General features: G+C 37.1%; 1 protein-coding gene across 1 annotated transcript in view; it reads right to left on the bottom strand.

The window, feature by feature from the left end:
* The window catches only part of pcxa (pyruvate carboxylase a), a 166,510-nt gene that overhangs the window by 113,144 nt on the left and 30,255 nt on the right, over positions 1-23,111 (bottom strand). Inside the window, exon 8 of the mRNA XM_067423622.1 lies at positions 14,162-14,280. Coding sequence (XP_067279723.1) covers positions 14,162-14,280 — 119 coding nt within the window. The remainder of the gene's footprint in view (positions 1-14,161; positions 14,281-23,111) is intronic.

Raw genomic sequence — 23,111 nt, 5'->3', positions numbered from 1 at the left:
CCTCAATAGCTTCACAATTAAATCACTCCCTCAGCTCAATTGAATGAACCAGGCTTTTCTAGGACTGATTGGCTACATTTGGCTGAATCTGCCATCTTATTGGATAAGTGCTTTCCCCGGTGTAAAGTTGGATTTATTAAGAGCCATATAAATCACAGTGATATATTTACTCACCCTAGATTCACTGAACTCATTCCTCATGTCCTACAATTCCTCATCCTCATATATCAGGTCCCTTTTATTCTTATAGGCGCAAAGAGAAGGATTGAACCAGGGTTGACTAATGGGGGAAAAGATGCATGTATAGCGAATGGAAACTTGTCAGCGTTACGAACCCGCAGCCTTTTCTTAGGAATCAATGTTGACATGTATTTATTCCTAATTACTAATGCTTGTTTCACCATATCAGAAGGAATAAAAGGCATTCAAACTGCTTCCAGGCTAAAACTTCACGATTCATCCTCTTTATGATGAATGAATAATCAAATTACAAAGTGCTTGTGCGCTTGTGTGTGTGCGCCAGAGCGAGAGCGAGACTGTGAAAGCACCCAGTGGGTCACAAAATATTTTTACCCAATAAAAGAAGAGCGAGTATTTGCTTTAATGCTGTGCATCAATAATTTATGCTACAAAGTGTCTGCCTTTTTTAACTCTGGCACAGAGGCATTTTGAAAATGTAGGATTTCTCGAAGGGCAACATATATAAATCGCTCAGCATGCTTTTGATGACACTACGGCAATATACACACATGGTGGCAAAGGCAATATGTTTGCACAGCTCTCAACATTATCTGGCTAGGCCTCATTAATTTTTTAACAATGGTACAAACAGGCTCTGAATATTGCACGCATATGTCTTTATGACACTACGTCTAATGATAACATCTCTCATATGAACTCTGGTCATAAAAGCGGCAAGCTGAAATAATTACAAAATGAAACCAGAAACTGAAAATCAAAAATCACCCTAATGGATTATCCCTATTATTTCCTTTGTGTAAATACTCCAGCAGATCAGTTAAAATTACATTTATCAGATGACACATTGGAAGTCTGAGTGGCAAACTGTAAGGTTGCAAGTTGAATCCATGAACCCTGATCAACACACCAAAAATGTCCCTGCAATTACTGAACGGATAAGCTAAAACGGTTACAACATTAAACGTTTTAGTGCTAATATAACGTTACTAAGAACAGCTTTTAATGTTAGTTAATCGTTCAAAAATCCACCAAACAAATTTAAAACTGACTACTGAGAAAAAATTCTAAGTTTATTTGTATTTAAAATTTATTTTAGAAAGTATTCATGTATGCATTGATAACCTCCATTTACTCACAAATTGTGTTTTTCCCTTATTTGGCTATCACACAATGTGTGTCAACACAATCTGATACATAAATAATAGAACTGTCATATCAAATATTTATTATAAACACTGAGAAATCTAGAACTGAATTTAAATTAGAATGAATTGAGAATGCAGAATGGGATTTATCTGATGTTTCTGACAAACATAAACAGCTTTGAAACTTTATAAAATATGTTTATTTGTAAAAATGAATCTCTTTGTTCTGTCAGGACATAATAGAAAACTTTCTTTTGAAGATACACATGCATACACACACTTAAGCAAATCAAACGTCAACCGTAATACTCGAGTGGATTCAATGAATGATTTGAAAGAATCAGTGATTGAACAGTCAAACGGAAAGATTTAAAGTTGGAATGAAACAGAAATTGCTAACTTTTCTTCTCTATTGAGTGAAATCAAAATGTTGGGCTGGACTTGATTTTGTTCATTGGGAATTGATTGGACCATTGCCTTTTGCTAATTGTGTGGATCGTCGATGCACGTCATTTGCAAAGAATTGTAATGTTTTTATTAAATATTATGAGAGCACATGACTTAAAACAATTATGTGTACAGATAAATAATTAATCATAAACTGCAATATTTAAAAAAAATCAATTTATGTCACAGTGATTTTAAGCAGATAGATAACTAAGGTCTAAGCTAATTAAAGTTGTCCATTCACAGTGTTGTCTCAAGAGTAGGATTAGTGTGGAATAATCTATTTAGTGGTTTGGCTTTCCAGTACTGGACAGGAAGAGTAATCTGCAGCAGTGAAAACAGATTCTGGAATTCAATGTACTCATAAAATCACAGCTATAAGGCAACGCTGACCCAGTCTCAAGGGCACAATGTTCACTTCCACGCTCCCTTACCTTTCTCACTCAAGCCTCTCCTGATTATGTGCATCTATATTGCTCCCATAGCAATCCAAGCCCGGTATCAATTTCCTCAGAAGATATTTTGAAGAATGTGGGTAACCAAACAGTTGATGGTTGATGGCAAATATTATCTATGTATAATGTAGCTATGTTTCCATCCACAGTTGCGAATGGAACATGCACAAAATTGCAATATAGTATAAAACATTTGTAAATAAAGCACCGTTTACATCCAGTGAGTCTAAGAGAACGTAATCGCCACTTTCTGATAAACTTACGAAAAAAAAGGGGAAAAAAATCACTATGAAGCATAGGAGAAGCCACCATATATAATAATTTTCATATATAATTAATTATTTGTGTCTCAGAGAAACTTGTGCATCTCAATAAACTTTTTGTCTTGCTTTCAGACGCAGAAGCTGCTGTTTGGGAATGCAATCATGCAAGACCATTCTAGGAGGAAAATATACTGAGCATCTTTGACAACAGACTTCTGAATGACCAAAACAGGAATTTAGATGATTTGCAAACAAGGTTTTACCGCTAGTTATGCAGTTATGTTGGGGCGGCTTATACGATAAATGCATTTCCATCATAGTTTATGTGCATGTTTTCATATCAAATACAAAATGTACCTTACTCAAACATGCGCATACATTTTGTATGTGCATTTTTAGAATTTATGAGCATCTTGCCATTTGCATTCAGCATTTTTTGATCCAATATCCCAAAATGCGCATAAAAATAGGTGGATGGAAACAGCTATTGACTGCCATGTCTGTGTGTCTGTCTATCCACACACACACACACACACACACACAGTGAATAAATTACAGCACTCTTCAATAACTTCTAAAAAGATAAAACCTTACATTTACAAGCAAAAAACACTACTAAATAATTACTACCCTGCAAACTGCCATTGCGTACCCTTTAAATCACCAGACAGTAGAGCATTTCAGCAGCCTACAGTCAGACAGTCAAGAGTGAGCGAGTGCCGAAGAGAGGCACAAACAATGAAGACTGGGAGCATTAGACAGAGGAAACAAGAGAACAGAGCAAAAAAGGAGGACAGCAGGAGAGAACCGAATGCAGCACACAGCAAGAGAATGGTGATGGGAGCTGCTCAGTGATGAGGTGGGGGAGCCATGTTAATATATTCAGTCTGATTCTCTATTCCATTTTAATTGCCAAAGCCAGGCAGCAGCATATGCAGAAATTATGTGGGAGTGGAGTAGTTCCAGTCAGTCATACAACACAGACTGAGCCCCTGAGTGACACGGTGTTGTTTTGTGATTGACTGCGTGTGTGTTCTCCCACAATGTTTAATATCTGCCAGTGTTGCTGAACAGGATCATACCAGAGTTTAAAGAACCCAATATATGATGACAATTGTGTATCAAAGCCAAGAAAACTTTAAAGTGTCAGAAGGTGTAGCAATATACCCTCATCAATATATCCTCTTTATTTTTATTGACCCATTGTTAACTTTGTTTGTCTACATATACACCATGTTTTATTTCTTTTAATATAACATTAAGTGAACAGATTATTGAAATGTTTAATTAAAATAATTAGACTTCTTGACAGACAGTCTAGACAGAAAGACAGACAGACAGACAAACAAATAAACAGAACATAAGACAGACACACCAACAAACAATAAACAGAAAACACAGACAGACACACCAACAAACAATAAACAGAAAACACAGACAGACACACCAACAAACAATAAACAGAAAACACAGACAGACACACCAACAAACAATAAACAGAAAACACAGACAGACACACCAACAAACAATAAACAGAAAACACAGACAGACACACCAACAAACAATAAACAGAAAACACAGACAGACACACCAGCAAACAATAAACAGAAAACACAGACAGACACACCAACAAACAATAAACAGAAAACACAGACAGACACACCAACAAACAATAAACAGAAAACACAGACAGACACACCAACAAACAATAAACAGAAAACACAGACAGACACACCAGCAAACAATAAACAGAAAACACAGACAGACACACCAGCAAACAATAAACAGAAAACACAGACAGACACACCAACAAACAATAAACAGAAAACACAGACAGACACACCAACAAACAATAAACAGAAAACACAGACAGACACACCAACAAACAATAAACAGAAAACACAGACAGACACACCAACAAACAATAAACAGAAAACACAGACAGACACACCAGCAAACAATAAACAGAAAACACAGACAGACACACCAACAAACAATAAACAGAAAACACAGACAGACACACCAACAAACAATAAACAGAAAACACAGACAGACACACCAACAAACAATAAACAGAAAACACAGACAGACACACCAGCAAACAATAAACAGAAAACACAGACAGACACACCAACAAACAATAAACAGAAAACACAGACAGACACACCAACAAACAATAAACAGAAAACACAGACAGACACACCAACAAACAATAAACAGAAAACACAGACAGACACACCAACAAACAATAAACAGAAAACACAGACAGACACACCAACAAACAATAAACAGAAAACACAGACAGACACACCAGCAAACAATAAACAGAAAACACAGACAGACACACCAACAAACAATAAACAGAAAACACAGACAGACACACCAACAAACAATAAACAGAAAACACAGACAGACACACCAACAAACAATAAACAGAAAACACAGACAGACACACCAACAAACAATAAACAGAAAACACAGACAGACACACCAACAAACAATAAACAGAAAACACAGACAGACACACCAGCAAACAATAAACAGAAAACACAGACAGACACACCAGCAAACAATAAACAGAAAACACAGACAGACACACCAACAAACAATAAACAGAAAACACAGACAGACACACCAACAAACAATAAACAGAAAACACAGACAGACACACCAACAAACAATAAAAGGAAAACACAGACAGACACACCAGCAAACAATAAACAGAAAACACAGACACACCAGCAAACAATAAACAGAAAACACAGACAGACAAACCAACAAACAATAAACAGAACAGACAGACAGACACACAGAATATAAAGACAGAAAGACAAAACAAACAGAACATTAGACAGACAAACAAACAAACAGAATAGACAGACAAACAAACAGAACAGACAGACAGACAGGACGTTAGACAGACAAACAAACAGAACAGACAGACAAACAAACAGAACAGACAGACAAACAAACTAACAGAACATTAAACAAACTAGCAGAACATTATACACACACACAGACAAACAAACAAACAAAACATTAGAAAGACAGACAAACACACACAGACAGAACATTAGTCGCAATAGTCAGACAGACAGATAAAACACAGAACATTTGACAGACAAACAGAACATTAGACAAACAGACATACAAACAAACAGAGTCAGACAGTATTGGAGTACATTTACTTGAGTACAGTACTTAAGCACAATTTTGAGGAAACTGTACTTTACTCGGGTATCATTTTTGGGGAGTATTAAATAAATAAATAAATCTGTGGTGGGAGTTTGTGTGTCCAGTTATGAGTTATCCTATATCTGCTATATAACACAATATTTTGAAGTGCAGAGATTCATGTTAGTGAATAAATAAACATAGATCTGATGCGTATAGTTTATTTATTTTCTCATTAAAACCAAAGATGTTAATCAGTGATTGTATATCAAGAGGGACACATGACAATGGGTGCATTTAGTTTTGTGATCTCAATGGAATGAATAGTCTCCGCAACAGCAATCGATTGAAGCGCTAGTCAGTGCATACTATTGTATTACATACAACAACTTCATGTGCAAGAAAAGCCGCTATTTGCCGCCATCACTGCTGATACTTCAGGTGCGTATCAAACGCATGCAATGACATTGTAAACAAGTCACTTCTTCGGCTTTTGCCTTGAGACTGGGGTTACCATCAACATGCCTGTTGACACTGCCCACTAGCAGTCTGCATGTGTAATTGCATATTGACGTGGACAACAACGCAGAAGTATAAATGAAAACCAACGTGTAACTTGCGGCGTAGAGGATACGCCGTAGGTCCAAAGCAGAAGTATAAATCAGCCTTTAGACAGAATGCTGGACAGAACACTAGACAGAATGCAGAACCCAAGACACTTTTTCGTTTTGTCTGCAGGGAAATAACAGAAGAGTACATGTGCCGCTTCAAAGGAACACTGTCCCTTACCATCTTATCTCTGGTCATAAGTGTGCGCAGGTGTCGGGTCCAACCAGCGTGTTTAAACAGCATTATTACACCGCTGTTGACACAGTGCTTGAGCCGATCAGCCTATGGTTACATGCTGCTAAGGAAACACACACAAACAGACCTGGAGAGGGATACTGGCACGGATTAAGTCTATGTAATCACACAGAGAGCTCTCAAGGGACCCCTAGGAACAGTTATTTTTTATATGGTCCATTCAGAGCCAAATCAGAAAGGACAGAAGCTTTAGACATCAATATCACAACAAATCCAAACAACTAAAATCACGGTGACACGCGTGTTCCATTATCTGATGCAACACTATAAGCAAAAGGTCATAAGACTAAAACCACAAAGGAATGAAACCCCCCCCAGGAGAGAGCAACGAGATGGTGTGGGTAGTCCACATTCGGCTTAAATAACTTCACCTCAATCAGTTTCTTTACTTCTACGCCATTAACCTCAAATTCATATTTGACCTTTAATTACCAAGTCTTCCCTCCAGCTAACTTTCACCCTTAAAACTTTTGGCATCTTGTACGTCCCATAATGATCTATACCATTAGTTGCCGGTCCATTAAAAAATAAATCAATAAGCTAGCAAAAAACACCCTACAACAATGCACTAATGTCTCTGCCCGTTCCCCTGTTAGGTGAGAAAGGTTCATCCGCCTCATTCATCTTGTTTCTCTCGCCATGTCTTTCCTCACTCTCTCCTGCACCTCCATCACACTGTCTTTCCAAGCCCCCTAATGCCCTTGTCCAATCTCTTTCCTGGGCAAAAATGGACCAATACAAATGAGCAGCTGCAATTTAGCAACAACCCAAAGTAATTAGAAACCCATTACCAGGGTCACCCAGAGACAGCGCACCCACACACACACACAAACACAAAGGACACACACAGCAAACAAACATGAATGCAGAATGAGCATGAAAAGTCACAGCGTAACTGCACAGCTGTGAGGCGTAGAAAGAGGGAGTGAGTGAAGAACTGAAGCACTCAATCAACTCTATGCCATGCAATTGCAGGCTTCAGCATAATCGGAGAGAAATGGGATAAGTAGTATTGTGTAACCAGAGTATCATCATAAAGTCTGGAAAAGGTCAGGCTTTCGCTGGTTAGCATGGTCCAGCTAGCCTATGCTGGTAGATGCCAGGAATTGAATCTAATTGAAGAGAAGCGTCTCCTCAAAAAAACTGGATAAGGAAATAATCAATATTACAAAAATAAAACACAAATATTACAATATGTTAGCTTGGTTAAAAACAGACCATTCTTAGTAGTAACTGAGTTATGGTCTGGCAAAGCTTCATAGACAAATCCTTTCCAAAGGGGCGTCACCTACGGACGATGACGTATGCAGAGCAACCTATGAGAGCGACGGAGAAACATCTGAGACAGCAATTCTGTGTTCGTGATTTCGAGGAAGATGTTGCAATGGCTTCTGATGACTTTTGCCGTTGTTGTAAAAGAAATATGATAATAGCTGGTGTCACTCCATCAACATTTTTGCAAAATTTGATACTTTTTGCAAAATTTGAACTTAATAGTATCTCAGAACGACTGAAACATCTCGGATTGATGGTCGAACAGAAAACATCAAGCTGTGATCGCATTTGCCCCCTATTGTAAGGCATTTGTATTGTGACTAGAATGCGATTTGCAATATTTAGAAAATAAAATAATATTGATGAAAATTGTGTCTCACAAACTTTATTGAAATTCAGTCATTTCAAATGTGTTAGAACAATTTCAGACGTGAACATTTTTACGCAAGTTATTCATTTACAATTATTTACCATTTTTACATGATTACCAAATCTAGTCTAGTCATGATTACCAGATCTAGAGGAAATAAGCACAGAAAGGCCAGATCCAGAGCTGATTTGTGGTATCATCACATGATCACACTCCCCATCATCCTCAAAGTAGCCGGTGTAATCCACATCTGGTAGCCGCCTGTTGTTCTCTTTGCTTGTGTTTTTTAACGAAAAGGAAAAGTTGAAATTACTTAAAACAGATGCGATAGCTGATTCGAACGAGTAATGTTACATGGTGGCACCCTGCTTCACCGTTGCTGCTCTGTTGTCATCGTGTAAAGCCCGCCCCAACGTTTCTGATTGGTGCCAAGATTTCGACGGTTTAGAAACGGGCTTGAATGGGCTCTTTGTCAGACTACTTAAAGAGCAAGTCTAAATTTGCCGGCAGTTGTCTGTGTTTTCCCAGGCTAACAATATGTGACATAAAAAGTGTAAATATCACTAATTGTTCTAAAATAACACTGTCCAACAGCAAAACCATCAGGTGAAGTTAAGGCAGAAATCCACATCTCATGCCTCCTCTCAGCTCACTGACTTAAAGCAAACACCCTAAAGCATGTGGTGGGTTTAGCCTTAGCGGGATGAGAATATATGGGGCCTGTGTAACGTGATGTGAAAGGAGGCAAGGTCTCCATTGCACTATAATCGGTGATTGGATATGATTGGTTTGTAAATCCTGCTACTTGATTTAATTTGTGTCTCATCTCATCAGCCTGAATGAAGACAACAATGACATTAATGGGAAGACTAATTAAAAATCAAATAAACAACTTAGAGATTACTGCTTCATGTCACATCAAAATCAAACTTGAAATGGCCTGAAAAACATGATGACTGTGGGGGTTTTTTGGTTAGCAGTCAGCTTGGTGAAATTAAAGGTACATCTTTATGTCTGTATCCGTGACCATTGTGTACAAGCTTGATGCATGCTGAAAATAAGTTGACTATTAAAAAGAAAAGCTTAACATCAGTTTACAAATAATATATATTGTTTATGTTTAAATTGTTACTGCCTTTAGTTATTATTTTGGAATAAATGTGAAAATCCATAAAACACTAACTTGATGAAATTAAGTATATAAGTAGAACTTTAATAAGTAGAACATCACATTGTTAGTGCAAAAAATACAAAATCCTTTAGCTTTAGCTGAGGTGTATATTACAGCTGAATCTCACCGGCCTTCCCAAAAAGACCATTAGACAGCTGCAGCTCATCCAGTACGCTGCTGCCAGGATTCTGAGCACAACCAGAAAATATGACCATATCACACCAGTCCTCAGGTCTTTACACTGGCTTCCAGTTACATCTAGGATCGATTTTAAAGTCCTACTACCTACTATAAATCACTCAATGACCTAGGACCTCAATACATTGAAGATATGCTGATTAAATACAAACCCAACAGATCACTCAGATCAGCAGGCTCAAGTCAGTTAGAAATACCAAGAGTTCACTCAAAGCAAGGAGAGTCTGCTTTTAGCTATTATGCCAGCTGTAGTTGGAACCAGCTTCCTGAACAGATCAGATGTGCTCCAACAGTCGTCACATTCAAATCCAGACTCAAAACTCATCTGTTCAGCTGTGCATTTACTGAATGAGCTCTGAGCCACTGTACGCCCGACTGATTGCACCTTATCTGTTTATTCTTTTTATAATTGTTTTAGTTCTTATCTTTGGTTATTATTATTTTATATGTTCATTTGAGTTAAATATGATGAGTGAAAAATGGGTTTGATGGAAATAGTAAGTTTGACAATAAAGTTTGAGTAGGCCTATGGGTAAATCTGTGGAAGGGTATGATGAGTGAAAATGATTTTAACAAGAAGGTTCCTGAGTAAAAATCAGGGAATAATGATTCAAATGGATGTTATGAACATGTTTGAGAAAGAAATGAAGGAGAGATGTTCTAATTAAGATGGTACATGTATGTAGGCTGTTTATTTCAGACCACTATTGTGGATCTGATCATTTTATTTTATATTAATTAATTTTAAATTATCTTTACAACTGTTTTAACTATCCTTGTTTTTTATTTTTTATTTGTACATATGGTATTCTTTTTTCTCATGCATATTTTACCACTATTTTAATTAATTTCTATGTAAAGCACTTTGAAAAGCCATTGGGTATGAAATGTGCTATACAAATACATTTGCCTTGCCTTGCCTATATTATACTATAACAAATATTATTATACTACAATAAATGTTGAACCAGTGCCAGATTTTCTTCATGTGTGACTAATTTTTCCCTGTCTGCTGCCTTTCATGTCACAGGATAATTGCTAATGAAGAAAGCCAATCAGCCATTTTTGTGTGCAATATGCATACAGACTGTAAACTATCTAAGAGAATGACTAGAAAACTACAAGCCAGAACAGAAAATGTACTGAACTGTATTTTACCACCTACTCTTACTGTGGTCAGCCATCTTATTATTGTCCTAAGACTTTCTGACCTGAAGGAATGACAGAAAGATGGAGGAGATATCAAATTATGAAAACATGATGGGTAATTATGGGCAGCTGGCATATTTTATTACCTTGCCAGTGGCATGGAACGACAGAGTGGCAGAGGGTAATTGATCTTAATTACTGTGCCCAAATGAAGGTCATATCATCGACACACAAAGATTGAGGCTGGGGGACAGAGGAAGACCAGCTGAATACAAATACACAGCTGAATATGGTTGTCTTGGGATCAACAATTCACACACTAGTGATTAAGAGAGAGTAATTGGCAGGAAGGGTCAGGAGGAACGAAGCTGTTGTTACTGGAGTCTGAAATGGTTTGTTGGAAGAAGAAAAAAAATCCTACCCTTTTGCCTTGCTTTAAAGGCCTACTCACACAAAGGAAACCAACCGAAAAAGCACTCCTGTCACTCACATGCTTTAATAAACCTGTCTGGCAATACAGACTGCTTTAAAAGCAAAATACAAGCCATATTATAATGCAAATTTTCATCTTAATGGAAGGTTATAGCAACAGAGGGAGGTGTATATATATATATATTTAAAAAAGCTGCTGTAATAAAATTAACCTCTTACACTCCTTGCCATTTTGCCATTTGGCCTACTCAAATTGAAAAGCCTCCCATATACACATATAGCGGTCTACGTTTAAAAAGTTGGTGTCATTTTACAGGAAACCCTTTGAAGTTACATAAAACACTGCTAAAAGTGATAAACATGTAAGTATATGTTGTCTAAGCTGTAATAAGCCCCCAAAAAGTAGGCGCTTTTTTATTTTTTCCCCCATAAATTCATTTTTGAAACTGTGTAACTCAGGCCCTGTGTGCTCTAGGAACCTGCAGACAGTTTGGGCTATTTCCACTAAATAGTGGAAAAAAGAAGTTTGTCTGTGTCATGTTGTATGACAGATTTATTCAAATGGGTCTGAATGGATTCCCCCCTTTTCCCCCCTACACGTGTGATGTGACAAGTAAACAACGCGAGATCACACGTGCGTCAGACCGGATTGTTATTAAAAATTATGCACTGCACAAAGTTTGCTTCAAATTGTATGTGCGCTGATTTGTGGAGAAAAAGAAAAAATATAATATTTCGCAACATTATTGTTTTACTGTACTTTTTGATCAAATAAAGGCAGCAATCATGAGACTTTTTTTAAAGCTGCAATTTAAAAAAACCTTTTCAACAGTAGTGTATAATAAGCTCAGACCAATTTTATTGATCGCTTTTTATAGAGTTCCTTTCCGCACAGATTATTTTATTGGTAGCACTTTATTTTTTACTATTGTAGTAATGACACTAACTGGGTAATAAGTAGGTACTAACCTTGAACCTACACCTAAACCTAGCCTAAACCCATACATTATCCTGTACTTTCTTGGGTACCAGCTCTTTCCAAGTGACCAGCTCTAGAAAGAGTCCTGGTGGTTCCAAAATTCTTACATTTATGGATGATGAAGGGCAATGTGCTCATTGGGACCTTCAACGCTGAATTTTTTCTTTACCCTTCCCCAGATCTGTACCTCGATACAATCTTGTCTACAGACAATTCCTTGGACTTCATGGCTTGGTTTGTGCTGTGATATACTGTGGGACCTTATATAGACAGGTCTGTGCCTTTCCAAATCATGTCCAATCAACTGAATTTACCACAAGTGGACTCCAAACAAGATGTAGAAACATCTCAAGGATGATCAGTGGAAACAGGATGGACCTGCGCTCAATTTTGAGTGTTAAAGCAAAGGCTGTGTATACCTATGTGATTTTTTACGTTTCTTAATTTTAAAACATTTGCAAAGATTTCACACAAACTTTTCACATTGTCATCATGGGGTATTGTCTGTAGAATTTTGAGGAAAATAAAGAATTTAATACATTTTAGAATAAGGCTGTAACGCAACAAAATCTGGAAAAAGTGTGCTGAAAGAACGCACTGTATTTAGCTCAAAACATCTTTATGAACCCATGATGTCTAAAATATTTTATTTTAGATCTAATATAATTTTATTTTAGATTATAAAACTAAAAATAATGTTTCATATATAGAACACATACTAAAACATATGTATTAACAGCCTGAAAAGAGTGAGACTGAAACATATGGCATTGGGATAATGTGAATGGTCATGATTTTTTCTGACTTTCTGTTAATGGTCAAGCTTCAGATTTGAAGCGTGCATGAAGACTTGATCCCAGTCCGGCAAAAAAGCCAGCGAGATAGCAGAGCAGGTGGGGTGTAGAGTGACTCAGTATGGAGGAACAGAAGGTGGCTGCTGGTGAAGGTCTTGGCATACAAGCCCCACTGCTGGCTAGAGAGCTGGAAATCAAGTTCATTACAGTCATATGCGTTTCAAAGGCCTCTCACTCACAGCTGGGTTGCCACGCAATGCCAATTGCGAAGCTGACAGCCTCAATTTCATGCGACAAGATGGACATTTATAATGAATGGAGCCCTGGTACGTCTGCACGCTCTACTAATTCACAAAGTCAAAACCAGCAGCAAAGACGGAAATCGTCCAGAAAAGTCAGGATCAAAAGTATTCATCCAAGTGTGCATGTGTGCACACTTCAAATTCCAACACATTAATTAATCCTTTGAGTTTTAAATAATAATTTTCTCCTTTTAAGCACAATATAAGCTCAGTCAATTTAAAAAAAAAAAAAAAAAAAAAAAACTTGGCATCAAAATGTGTTAGAAGAATCAACTCCCCCCACCACACACACACACACACACACACACACACACACACACACACACACACACACACACACACACACACACACACACACACACACACACACACACACACACACACACACACACACACACACACACACACACACACACACACACTTAAACAAACACTTTTCACTCTCCTTCTTAGCATCTTTTGCCTCTGGGATGAATAAGATAACAACAAAGCACTTCCCTTCTCTCTCGAAGGCACACTTCTATCTGAGCTCTTTACTAAAATGAGGAGGGATTTGTTTCAGATACAAGCCCACTGACAATCTTACAGGTTTCAAAGGGTCTAAGATGATGATGTCTTGCACTCATTATCTTTTTTTACTGCCACACTGACATTTTAACAGCCAGAGTACAATACAAATTTTGAGTGTTAATTAGTGTTATAGGGCTGCTGAACATCACCCCAAAGTTATGCAAGTTTAATTGCATTTGGCCACACAAAAATGTCTTCATAAATGTCAACGAATATTTAGCACAGTCATTATTTTGCACACACAAAAAAAACATTCTCAGATTCTAAATGTCAGATGGTCAGCTGATGAATCTTAAAAACACTTAGTTTTGTGTTGTGAGACTCGGGGATGTTTTACTGATGTGAAGGCAGACAGAAACTAAAGACACTCACTCTGTGATCTCCTCAGTAACTGTGTGCTCCACCTGCAGACGGGAGTTGACCTCGATGAAGTAATGTTTACCATGTTTATCCACCAGGAACTCAACTGTGCCTGCGTTCTCATAACCGACCTGAAAAAAGAGAGGAGACAGATTGAGCTATAAAAAAATATAAACTTTTCAGCGCTTTACAGGCACAACTTAATGTCCTAACAAAAAGTGCCATTTTTAGTGAATGGAGTGATGCCCTAGTGTTGTAGCACATGGTCTTTAAAATTATATGTGGCCCTTAAAAACAATGTTAGTCATACTTTCTTTGAAACCACACAAGTATTAGTTAAAAATCAACAAATAGTGTAACACCGGGTCAAAAATGTTCCTCGGTTTTTGGTGGACGAACACACACACACACACACACACACACACACACACACACACACACACTCCATGTTTTATGGGGACTTTTCATACACGTAATGTTTTTTATACTGTACAAACTGTATTTTCTGTCCCCCTACACTGCCCCTGCCTCTAAACCTACCCATCACAGGAAACATTCTGAATTTTTACTGTCTCAAAAAACTCCTTCTGTATGATTTATAAGATGTTTTCCTCATGGGGACCAAAAAATATCCCCAGTAGGACAAGGATTTCGGATATTGTCATCTTTAAGGGGACATTTTGTCCCCATAACGTAGAGATTACCAGCCCACCCACCCACACACACACACACATACAACAAAGTAACCTACCCATGTGAACTGAAAGACCAGTACTGACAATAAATCCAAAATAAATGCCAAGAAACAGTTTGTAATAATAACTTATCCTATTTATTCATGAAATATAAATCACTGTCAGGAAAAAATAATCACGATTAGATACACAAAGCTACACTTGAGAAAACTCCCATTAAAATCCATAAGCTGTCTACGCTGTGCAATAAATCTCTTATTGACATCATGTTTATACTTTGTTGGTTATATAATAAATGGATTTGTGAGTGTGCAGAAGGCACGCTAAATAATAACTCCACTGTTTTGAGCGCTGTGTAATGGATTAAACACATCTGATTGGTCATTGCATTCACATGCTCAACAGATCTGTCGCTTTAAAAACTTCTTGTAAATAGAAACCTTTAATGCTCTTGTGCAAACACTCATGGGAGCCTTTTAAAGCAGCCTGCTATTATCGTGTGCTGTTACTGCAGAATGGCAGGAATTGTCATATTAAATTATCAAATAAATATTTGCCGGGACGCAGTTTATTTTTGGTGGTCACCATAATATTTTTTTTTTATGGAGGAAATTACGGAAGGTGGTCTGACGGGAGCTAGATATTTTACTTTAAAAAGTTTTAAACATGGATATTTTTCTTTCACAAACACATCGCTTCACTTCATAAGAACTTTATTAACCTCGTATGTTTAAAAGCAAATTTAACCTTGTGAAATTAGTAAGTTTATGATGGATGGATGTGCTTTTTTGAGCTTCAAACTCAACGTTCCCCGTCACTACCATTATTAGGCTTAGAAACTTCAGGATATAACTGGATATACAATAGTTTTACAACATAAAAATTAAAGAAAAAGTATTTTATTAAAGCTAAATATTTGTTTGTCATTTGTAATTTTCTTAAGAATTATTTACAACTGTTGAGCTTGATGCATTTAACAGATATTTAAAACAAACTACTTCCATATTTTTGTTTTTTGTTAAATAATAGTTTATCTAACATATCTAATAATTCTATCCAAAGACAACTGGATTTCTGTCTTTAAATTAATTAGACGCTCAATTTATGCTATTCATGAAAAGCACAACTAAAACATTTTTCCAGCCAGTATAGCTGAAGGTCAAAGAAAGGTAGGTGTTACGGCTGGTTTGCAGAGACGAGGAGAAAGAGGATCTGTTTGCAGCAGCTTCACTTTATTTTCTAAGAACATAAAAGAAGCAAAACACTCAGGTAATAACCTCTTGACATGAAACAGAACAACCATGCATATAGCAACGACGACAGACAACTGAACCGGACAAAACACAGGACTTAAATAGACAGACAACTGAGGAGCTAATAAAAGAGAAACAGATAAAACAAACTCAAAACATGTCAAATAAACTTATTGTGACAGCTTCTTGTTGACAACTGCATTGGCCAATCAGTGTTAATTATACATATACGTCATTCCTTTAGACTGGAAGAAGATGGCAGACATTGTGTGATGCTGTATATTTCATAGATAGATACATTACAATTCTGCTTTTGATTTTATGTATTCATTTGGTGAGATTAATTATGGAAAAATTAACACATTAAAATGATTAATGCATTTAATGCTCTCAACCCCAACTCAGACTCAGATCTTACATTGCATGCTTAAAGACTACCATGATGCAGTGCAAAGACTGACTTTGTGAAGAAGTCTATTAGAGTGCAGTTATAATGCCCCAAAAATAAGATATTAAGGGAAAAAATGCCCCTGTATGGTTTGTCGCCTTATATTTTTATATGATATAGCAATATCACAAGAGTGCTGAGCATCTGCGTGATTGCCAATGTCATTCTGAGTTTATACATTCAATAAACAAGTTGTTAATCTTGAGTTATATTTTATACACGGTCAATATTCGTCAACAAAAACGGTTCCAACAAAGCCACAGCAGAACTGTTGTGCGTCTCTGAGCAATGTTATTAAATGAATCCAGTTTTTTAACAAATCGAGTGAGCCGACGATTCAGTGACCCATTCAAGACAGTCTCACTCGCTTTATTCCTGAAAGAATCCGGTTTGAATGAAATTGTTGAATGAATCACTCAGTAAAACAGTGACTTGACAGCACTTCAGTTTCAGTTTCATATTTAGAATATTTCATTTTTTATTTCATATTTCAATATTTACTTTTTATTAAACCTGTTAATACCATTTAAAACTGATTAATCTCAGAGCATTATTTACATAATTCAAACTGCATTCATGCCACTGCTCTGAGCTAAATTGTGTAAATGGCTAAATGCCACTTCAGATGCAGTTTCTGGAGAGAGAAAAAAACATTTGATTAAAAATGAATTGCTTGAAAGCACTAATTATAATAGCTTGTTAAACTACAATCAATTTACTATTTTGTTTGTGTTATATCTTACAGTTTGGTCATTGCATTGTTGTTGACAGACACGTTACAGTAAGACAGAAACTCCATTGAGTGAATGAATGAATTCATTCATTCATTCATTTATGTATATTTACAATCTGTGTCTTATTGGATCATTTTGTGTGTGTTAACAGAAGGTTATAAACTATTCTTAAATCCTATACAAACAGCAAGCTGTGTTTTTATAAATCTGTGGTGAATGTTTTGATCAACCATATCTACAAAAAAACATACAATTGTAAATCATAGTTGTACTACAAGTAAAACAGTAGAAACTGCTTCTATAACATTTTTGCCATCATGTGAAATTATAGGCAGACACTAAAAAAATATTCTTTATTATTTATTTAATTATTAACTTATGAAAAGCCAGTATGACTCTAACAGTTATCTTAAAGGGTGCATAACACTTCTTTAGAGACATTGTTGATTTTTTGGTTGATTTTCATTGTTAATTTACACAATTATTGTCTATGTTGGATTTATGACTTTTAATCTGTAGGCCAATGAATATTATTACTACTGTAAAATCATGGTTCATTATTATGGGATTTTATGTAAAAATGTATTAGAATTTATGGTAATTTATGGTAATTGTGTCTAATACATGTTACCAGTTTTATTGCAGTGATAATAACAACTGTGGTATATTTTAGGGTGCTTTCACACTAGCACTTTTGGTGCACACCCGGGTTCGATTGACGTCAGAGTTCGGTTGGCTGGGATGATGTGAACACGGTCTTCTGAACTCGGGTGTCCACCCACAAACTGCACCCGAGTCCGCTTAGGGTGCTTTCACACTTGGTTTCGATTGCCTGGACCAAACCAGAGTTCGATTGCTCGCTCCTCCCCCTGCCCCCACTGGACTGTGTTCATATTATATTACATGTGTCCGAACCGGGGTTCGTTTGCTTCATCTAAGCACATTTTTTGGTTTTTGAACGGTTGGTTTTGTTACCAAAGCTTTAGAACGTAATGGCACTTGCGTCTTTCTGTCGCGACTGCAAGTTATATAAAGAACGCAGAAGATAAGCAGAGATGAGATCTACAGCTCTCTGCTTGCAGTATGTCAGTGATGCTCGTCAGGTAAAGGAGTGAAACACACACAAAACACACATTTTTATCAAATCACACGTCATTAATAGTGGTTCACTTCCGCGATTTAGTACGCTTACGTTCACATAAGCAGCGAACCGTACCAGAGTCCACATGAAACAAACCCCAGACCATTACGTACTGAAGCTTTGGTAACAAAACCAACTGTTCAAAAACAAAAATATAAAAGTAATGGGAGCAATGCTCTGCATTTTGCCGCCTTCATGCTTGTTGTTGTTACTAAGTAACCGGGTAAACAGCTGCTGCTTTGATGACGCAAACAAACCCCGGTTCGGACCCAAATAATATAATATGAACACAGTCCAGTGGGGGCAGGGGGAGGGGCGAGCAATCGAACTCGGGTTCGGTCCAGGCAATCGAAACCAAGTGTGAAAGCACCCTTAGTGTTAACAAATTCAAACCTCCTTCATCTTCCCAAGACTAAGCTCAACACTATGGGTGATCGGACTTTATGTTCTGCCGCTCCTCGGATTTGGAATGCCCTCCCTAACCATCTGAGGGCACCTCAAGCTCTTGAGACTTTTAAAAAAGGACTTAAAACATTACTTTTTGGGAGAGCCTATGTCTTTTAGCTATTAAATCTATAAATCTATTAGTATCTATTATTTAAATGATCTTAACTGTAGCACTTTGAGATTTGTTCCAAATGTAAAGTGCAATACAAATAAAATGTATTTTTTTTATTATTATTATTAATCATGGTACATTGTGGTATGGGCAGATTACTAGAAAGGCACAAAGACTGCAGGTGGCCTCTTACTAGGCTACATCTTGACACACACACACACCACAAAGCCCAATAGGAGGTTCTATAATCCTGTCCCCAAATTTCGCAGAAATCCAATCCAATTCGTCCTTAGGCCTGTCTCAGCTGCCAAATTTGGATACACACTGCCTCACACACATACACAGACATAGCATTTGGAGAGTAAAGCATCCTTGATAACTGGCTGCCAACACACACTGAGATCAAACAACCAACCCTTCAAAATCCTGGCTGATATTCATACTCACACCCGCTCGAAAATCTTGCAAGCCCTATGAGACCGGTGAGAAGACATGAAGACTGCACTCAGACTTGAGAACATCTATCATTCTCAGCACTTTCTCACACTCAGGCACACTAAAATAAGGTGAGCAGATTAAAACTATTAGACTGTCACAATGAAAGAGATGAAAATAAACAGAGTGCTCAGTGCCCACGAGAAGAAAGGTACAGACAGGTAATTAAATGGGTAAAATGAAAGGAGGAAAGGAAGGAGAGCAAGACAGGAGGACAGATGGCATTCCACCGAGAGGACTAAAGAGGGTGAGAAAGAAGGAAGGAGAGAGAGGAGTAATTATGATTTTCACAGCTTGATACAATTTCTAATTACTTCACAACATCCATAGCATAAACAAAAGACAGGTCAAACATGAAGGGACTCTTTGGGTTGGTTCTCATATAAGAGTCAAAATGGAATTATGACTGAAAGGAAAGGGAAACCGGGAGAGGGCTTGAGTGGAGCTGTAACCAACATTCAGGGAGAAACGTCCCAGTTAAAATTCTAATTAGTGTAAAAATAAAATACACCATATTGCCAAAAGTATTGGGACACGCCTCCAAATCATTGAATTCAGATGTTCCAATCACTTCCATCACCAAAGGTGTATAAAATCAAGCATCTAGGCATGCAGACGCTTCTACAAACATTTGCAAAAAAATGGGTCACTCTCAGGAGCTCAGTGAATTCAAGCGTGGTACTGTGATAGGTTGCCACCTGTACAATAACTCCATTCGTGAAATTTCCTCACTACTCAATATTCCATGGCCAACAGTTAGTAGTATTATAACAAACTGGAAGCAATTGGGATCAGCAGCAACTCAGCCACAAAGTGGTAGGCCATGTAAAATCACAGAGAGGGGTCAGCGCTTGCTGAGACGCACAGTGCACAGAAGTCACAAACTTTCTGCAGTGTCAATAGCTACAGACCTCCGAACGAACTTCATGTAGCTGTCTTATTAGCTCAAGAACAGTGCGTAGAGAGCTTCATGGAATGGGTTTCCATGGCCGAGCAGCTGCATCCAAGCCTTATCATCAACCTAGTCCTAGTCATCAAGTGCAATGCGAAGCATCAGATGCAGTGGTGTAAAGAAGGCCGCAAAATGTAGCAGTGGAGACGTGTTCTCTGGAGTGATGAAACACCTTTGGGATGAATTAGAGCAGAGACTGTGAGCCAGGCCTTCTCGTCCAACATCAGTGCCTGACCTCACAAATGAGCTTCTAGAAGAATGGTCACAAAAGTCTATGAACACACTCCTAAACCTTGTGCCTTCCTAGAAGAGTTGAAGCTGAAGTCAAGTTAAGTTGAAGCCAACTCCAAAAACTCCATATTAAAACCTTCGAATTAAGAATGGCATTTCATTAAAGTTCATGTGCATGTAAAGGCAGACGTCCCAAAACGTTTGGCAATATAGTGTAGGTTTATAAACAGCAGCATATTAAGCAGTACAACTGTTTTCAAAACTGATAATGTTTTTGATAATGATAATTGATAATGAGAAATGTTTTTTTTTAGCAGGAAATCAGCATATTAGAATGATTTATGAAGGACGACTGGAGTAATAAAACTGAATTTTCAGCAGCCATCATAGGAAAGGAATAAAATTGAAAACAGTTATTTTAAATTGTAATAATATTTCACAATATAACGTTTTTTACTGTGTTTTTGATTACTCCCCCCCCCCAACAAAGTAATGTTACTTTTTTGTTCATAACCATAAAACCAGCAAACGTCATTCTACTGCATATTATTTTTTGTCATTAGACACAAACAGAGATCTTAGGCAGAAAGTTTCTCTAAGATAAGGAAAGTGGATTGTGATTTTATACTACCAAGCTCCAAAAAATATTAAAGCAGCATTAAAATTTCATAAAAGTAGAGCTGGTGCAGCTATATTGAAGTCTTCTAAAGTAATTTAATAGGTTTGTGTAAGGAATAGCCTGATACATGTGTCGTTGTTTACTGGTAATGTCTCCTCTGGTGTAGATATCAAACTCTCAATTATGTAAATCCAATCAGAGTTGGTCACGTGAAGTGAGAAAAACTGGTGTTTTGCATCTGTCAAAACCGGTGCAAACATTTTTAGAGGTGTGAAGGGAAAGTCTGTTTCTCTCTCAAAGACATATGACTTCATAAGATTTGGAATATGGGTCATATGAGTCACATGGACTACTTTAACAGTCATTTTAAGTTTTCACTTTTCACAGTTTCACTCACTTTTCACATGCATCAAATCACCATCAAATACATGTTCCTTGTATACAAAACATGCTCCGATAGTTTAAAATGTATTTTTGAGTAGAGTAGTGGAAGAAAGAGAGAAAAACAATATGGGATTGTAATAATCAACTGTATGCAAACTAAGGCTTGATTTACCAAAAAGACATTTTGTTCTTCACATAAGAAAGTCAATAATATAAAGAACATGATGGTGAATAAATTACATTTGAGACAGCAGTGAGGGTGAGAAACAGAGAATCTGACAAGCAGAGAAGACAGAATAACGGCTCTAAACAACGACGCAATCACTGAAGTTAAACAGCATTATGTAAATACCCCCATCTTTTACTGATGATTAGCAGCGAAGATGCTTTATGTTCACAATCAACCTCAGCTTGCCTCAAACACATGCAAACAGGGTTTATGACAGTGAGTCTTGACTGTGGGTCTGAAACCACATCAAGGCTGTGATCCCAAACCTGTGCTTCAGGCATCGTGGGTAGAGCAGCTGTCTCCATGGCAACAGCTGCCATAAAACCGAAAAAGAAAAAAGACGTTAAAACAGGGGAGATGTTTCTGTCATGTTAATGCCATTTAATTCCCCATCCAGACGTCTGACCAAACACAATGCATAAAAAAAAATCTGTAAAAGTGAACAATTTAAGCAGCACCCCAATGAAGAACAAGGTCAACAAAACGTGCGTAACATAATTGGTGGAGAGAGTCTTCTCACATATTCCTTCCTGCGTGACAACACGGTTACCCGTTTAATAGTAGTTCGACAAAAAGGACAAATTACGAGTCTGAACATTATTTTGTCAGCATTGAGAACTGAATGGAAAAATTTAATTGATTACTGAGAAGAAATCTGTGCCGGCAAACATTGCTTCAATCCCTTGGAGAACAGAAAGAAACAAATAGACAGACATCCAGTACAAGAGAACAAAAACACAGAGCATGAAGATAGCAAAAGCTCTGAAGGTCAGAGAGAACAATGCCATACCCTCTGTTTTTATAAACAAGGACATGGATGAGATCTCATAACTGACTCATAAAAAGATGCAATTTGTACATATACTCTAAACATATTTTGTCTGCTTTATTTTGTTTTTGCTTGTTGTCCATACATTATACACACATACAAACACATACATATATATACATACAGTGGGGCAAAAAATATTTAGTCAGCCACCAATTGTACAAGTTCTCCGACTTAAAAAGATGAGAGAGGCCTGTACTTTTCATCATAGGTACACCTCAACTATGATAGACAGAATGAGGGGAAAAAATCCAGAAAATCACATTTTAAATAATATATTTGAAAATTATGGTGGAAAAAACGTATTTGGTCAATAAAAAAAGTTAATCTCAATACTTTGTAATATACCCTTTGTTGGCAATGACAGAGGTCAAACGTTTTCTGTAAGTAGCC

The sequence above is a fragment of the Pseudorasbora parva genome, chromosome 18 (genome assembly GCF_024679245.1).
Source record: "Pseudorasbora parva isolate DD20220531a chromosome 18, ASM2467924v1, whole genome shotgun sequence".
Lineage (NCBI taxonomy): Eukaryota > Metazoa > Chordata > Actinopteri > Cypriniformes > Gobionidae > Pseudorasbora > Pseudorasbora parva.
Note: the sequence above shows the minus strand (reverse complement) of the source record. Positions and strands in the feature narration are given on the sequence as shown.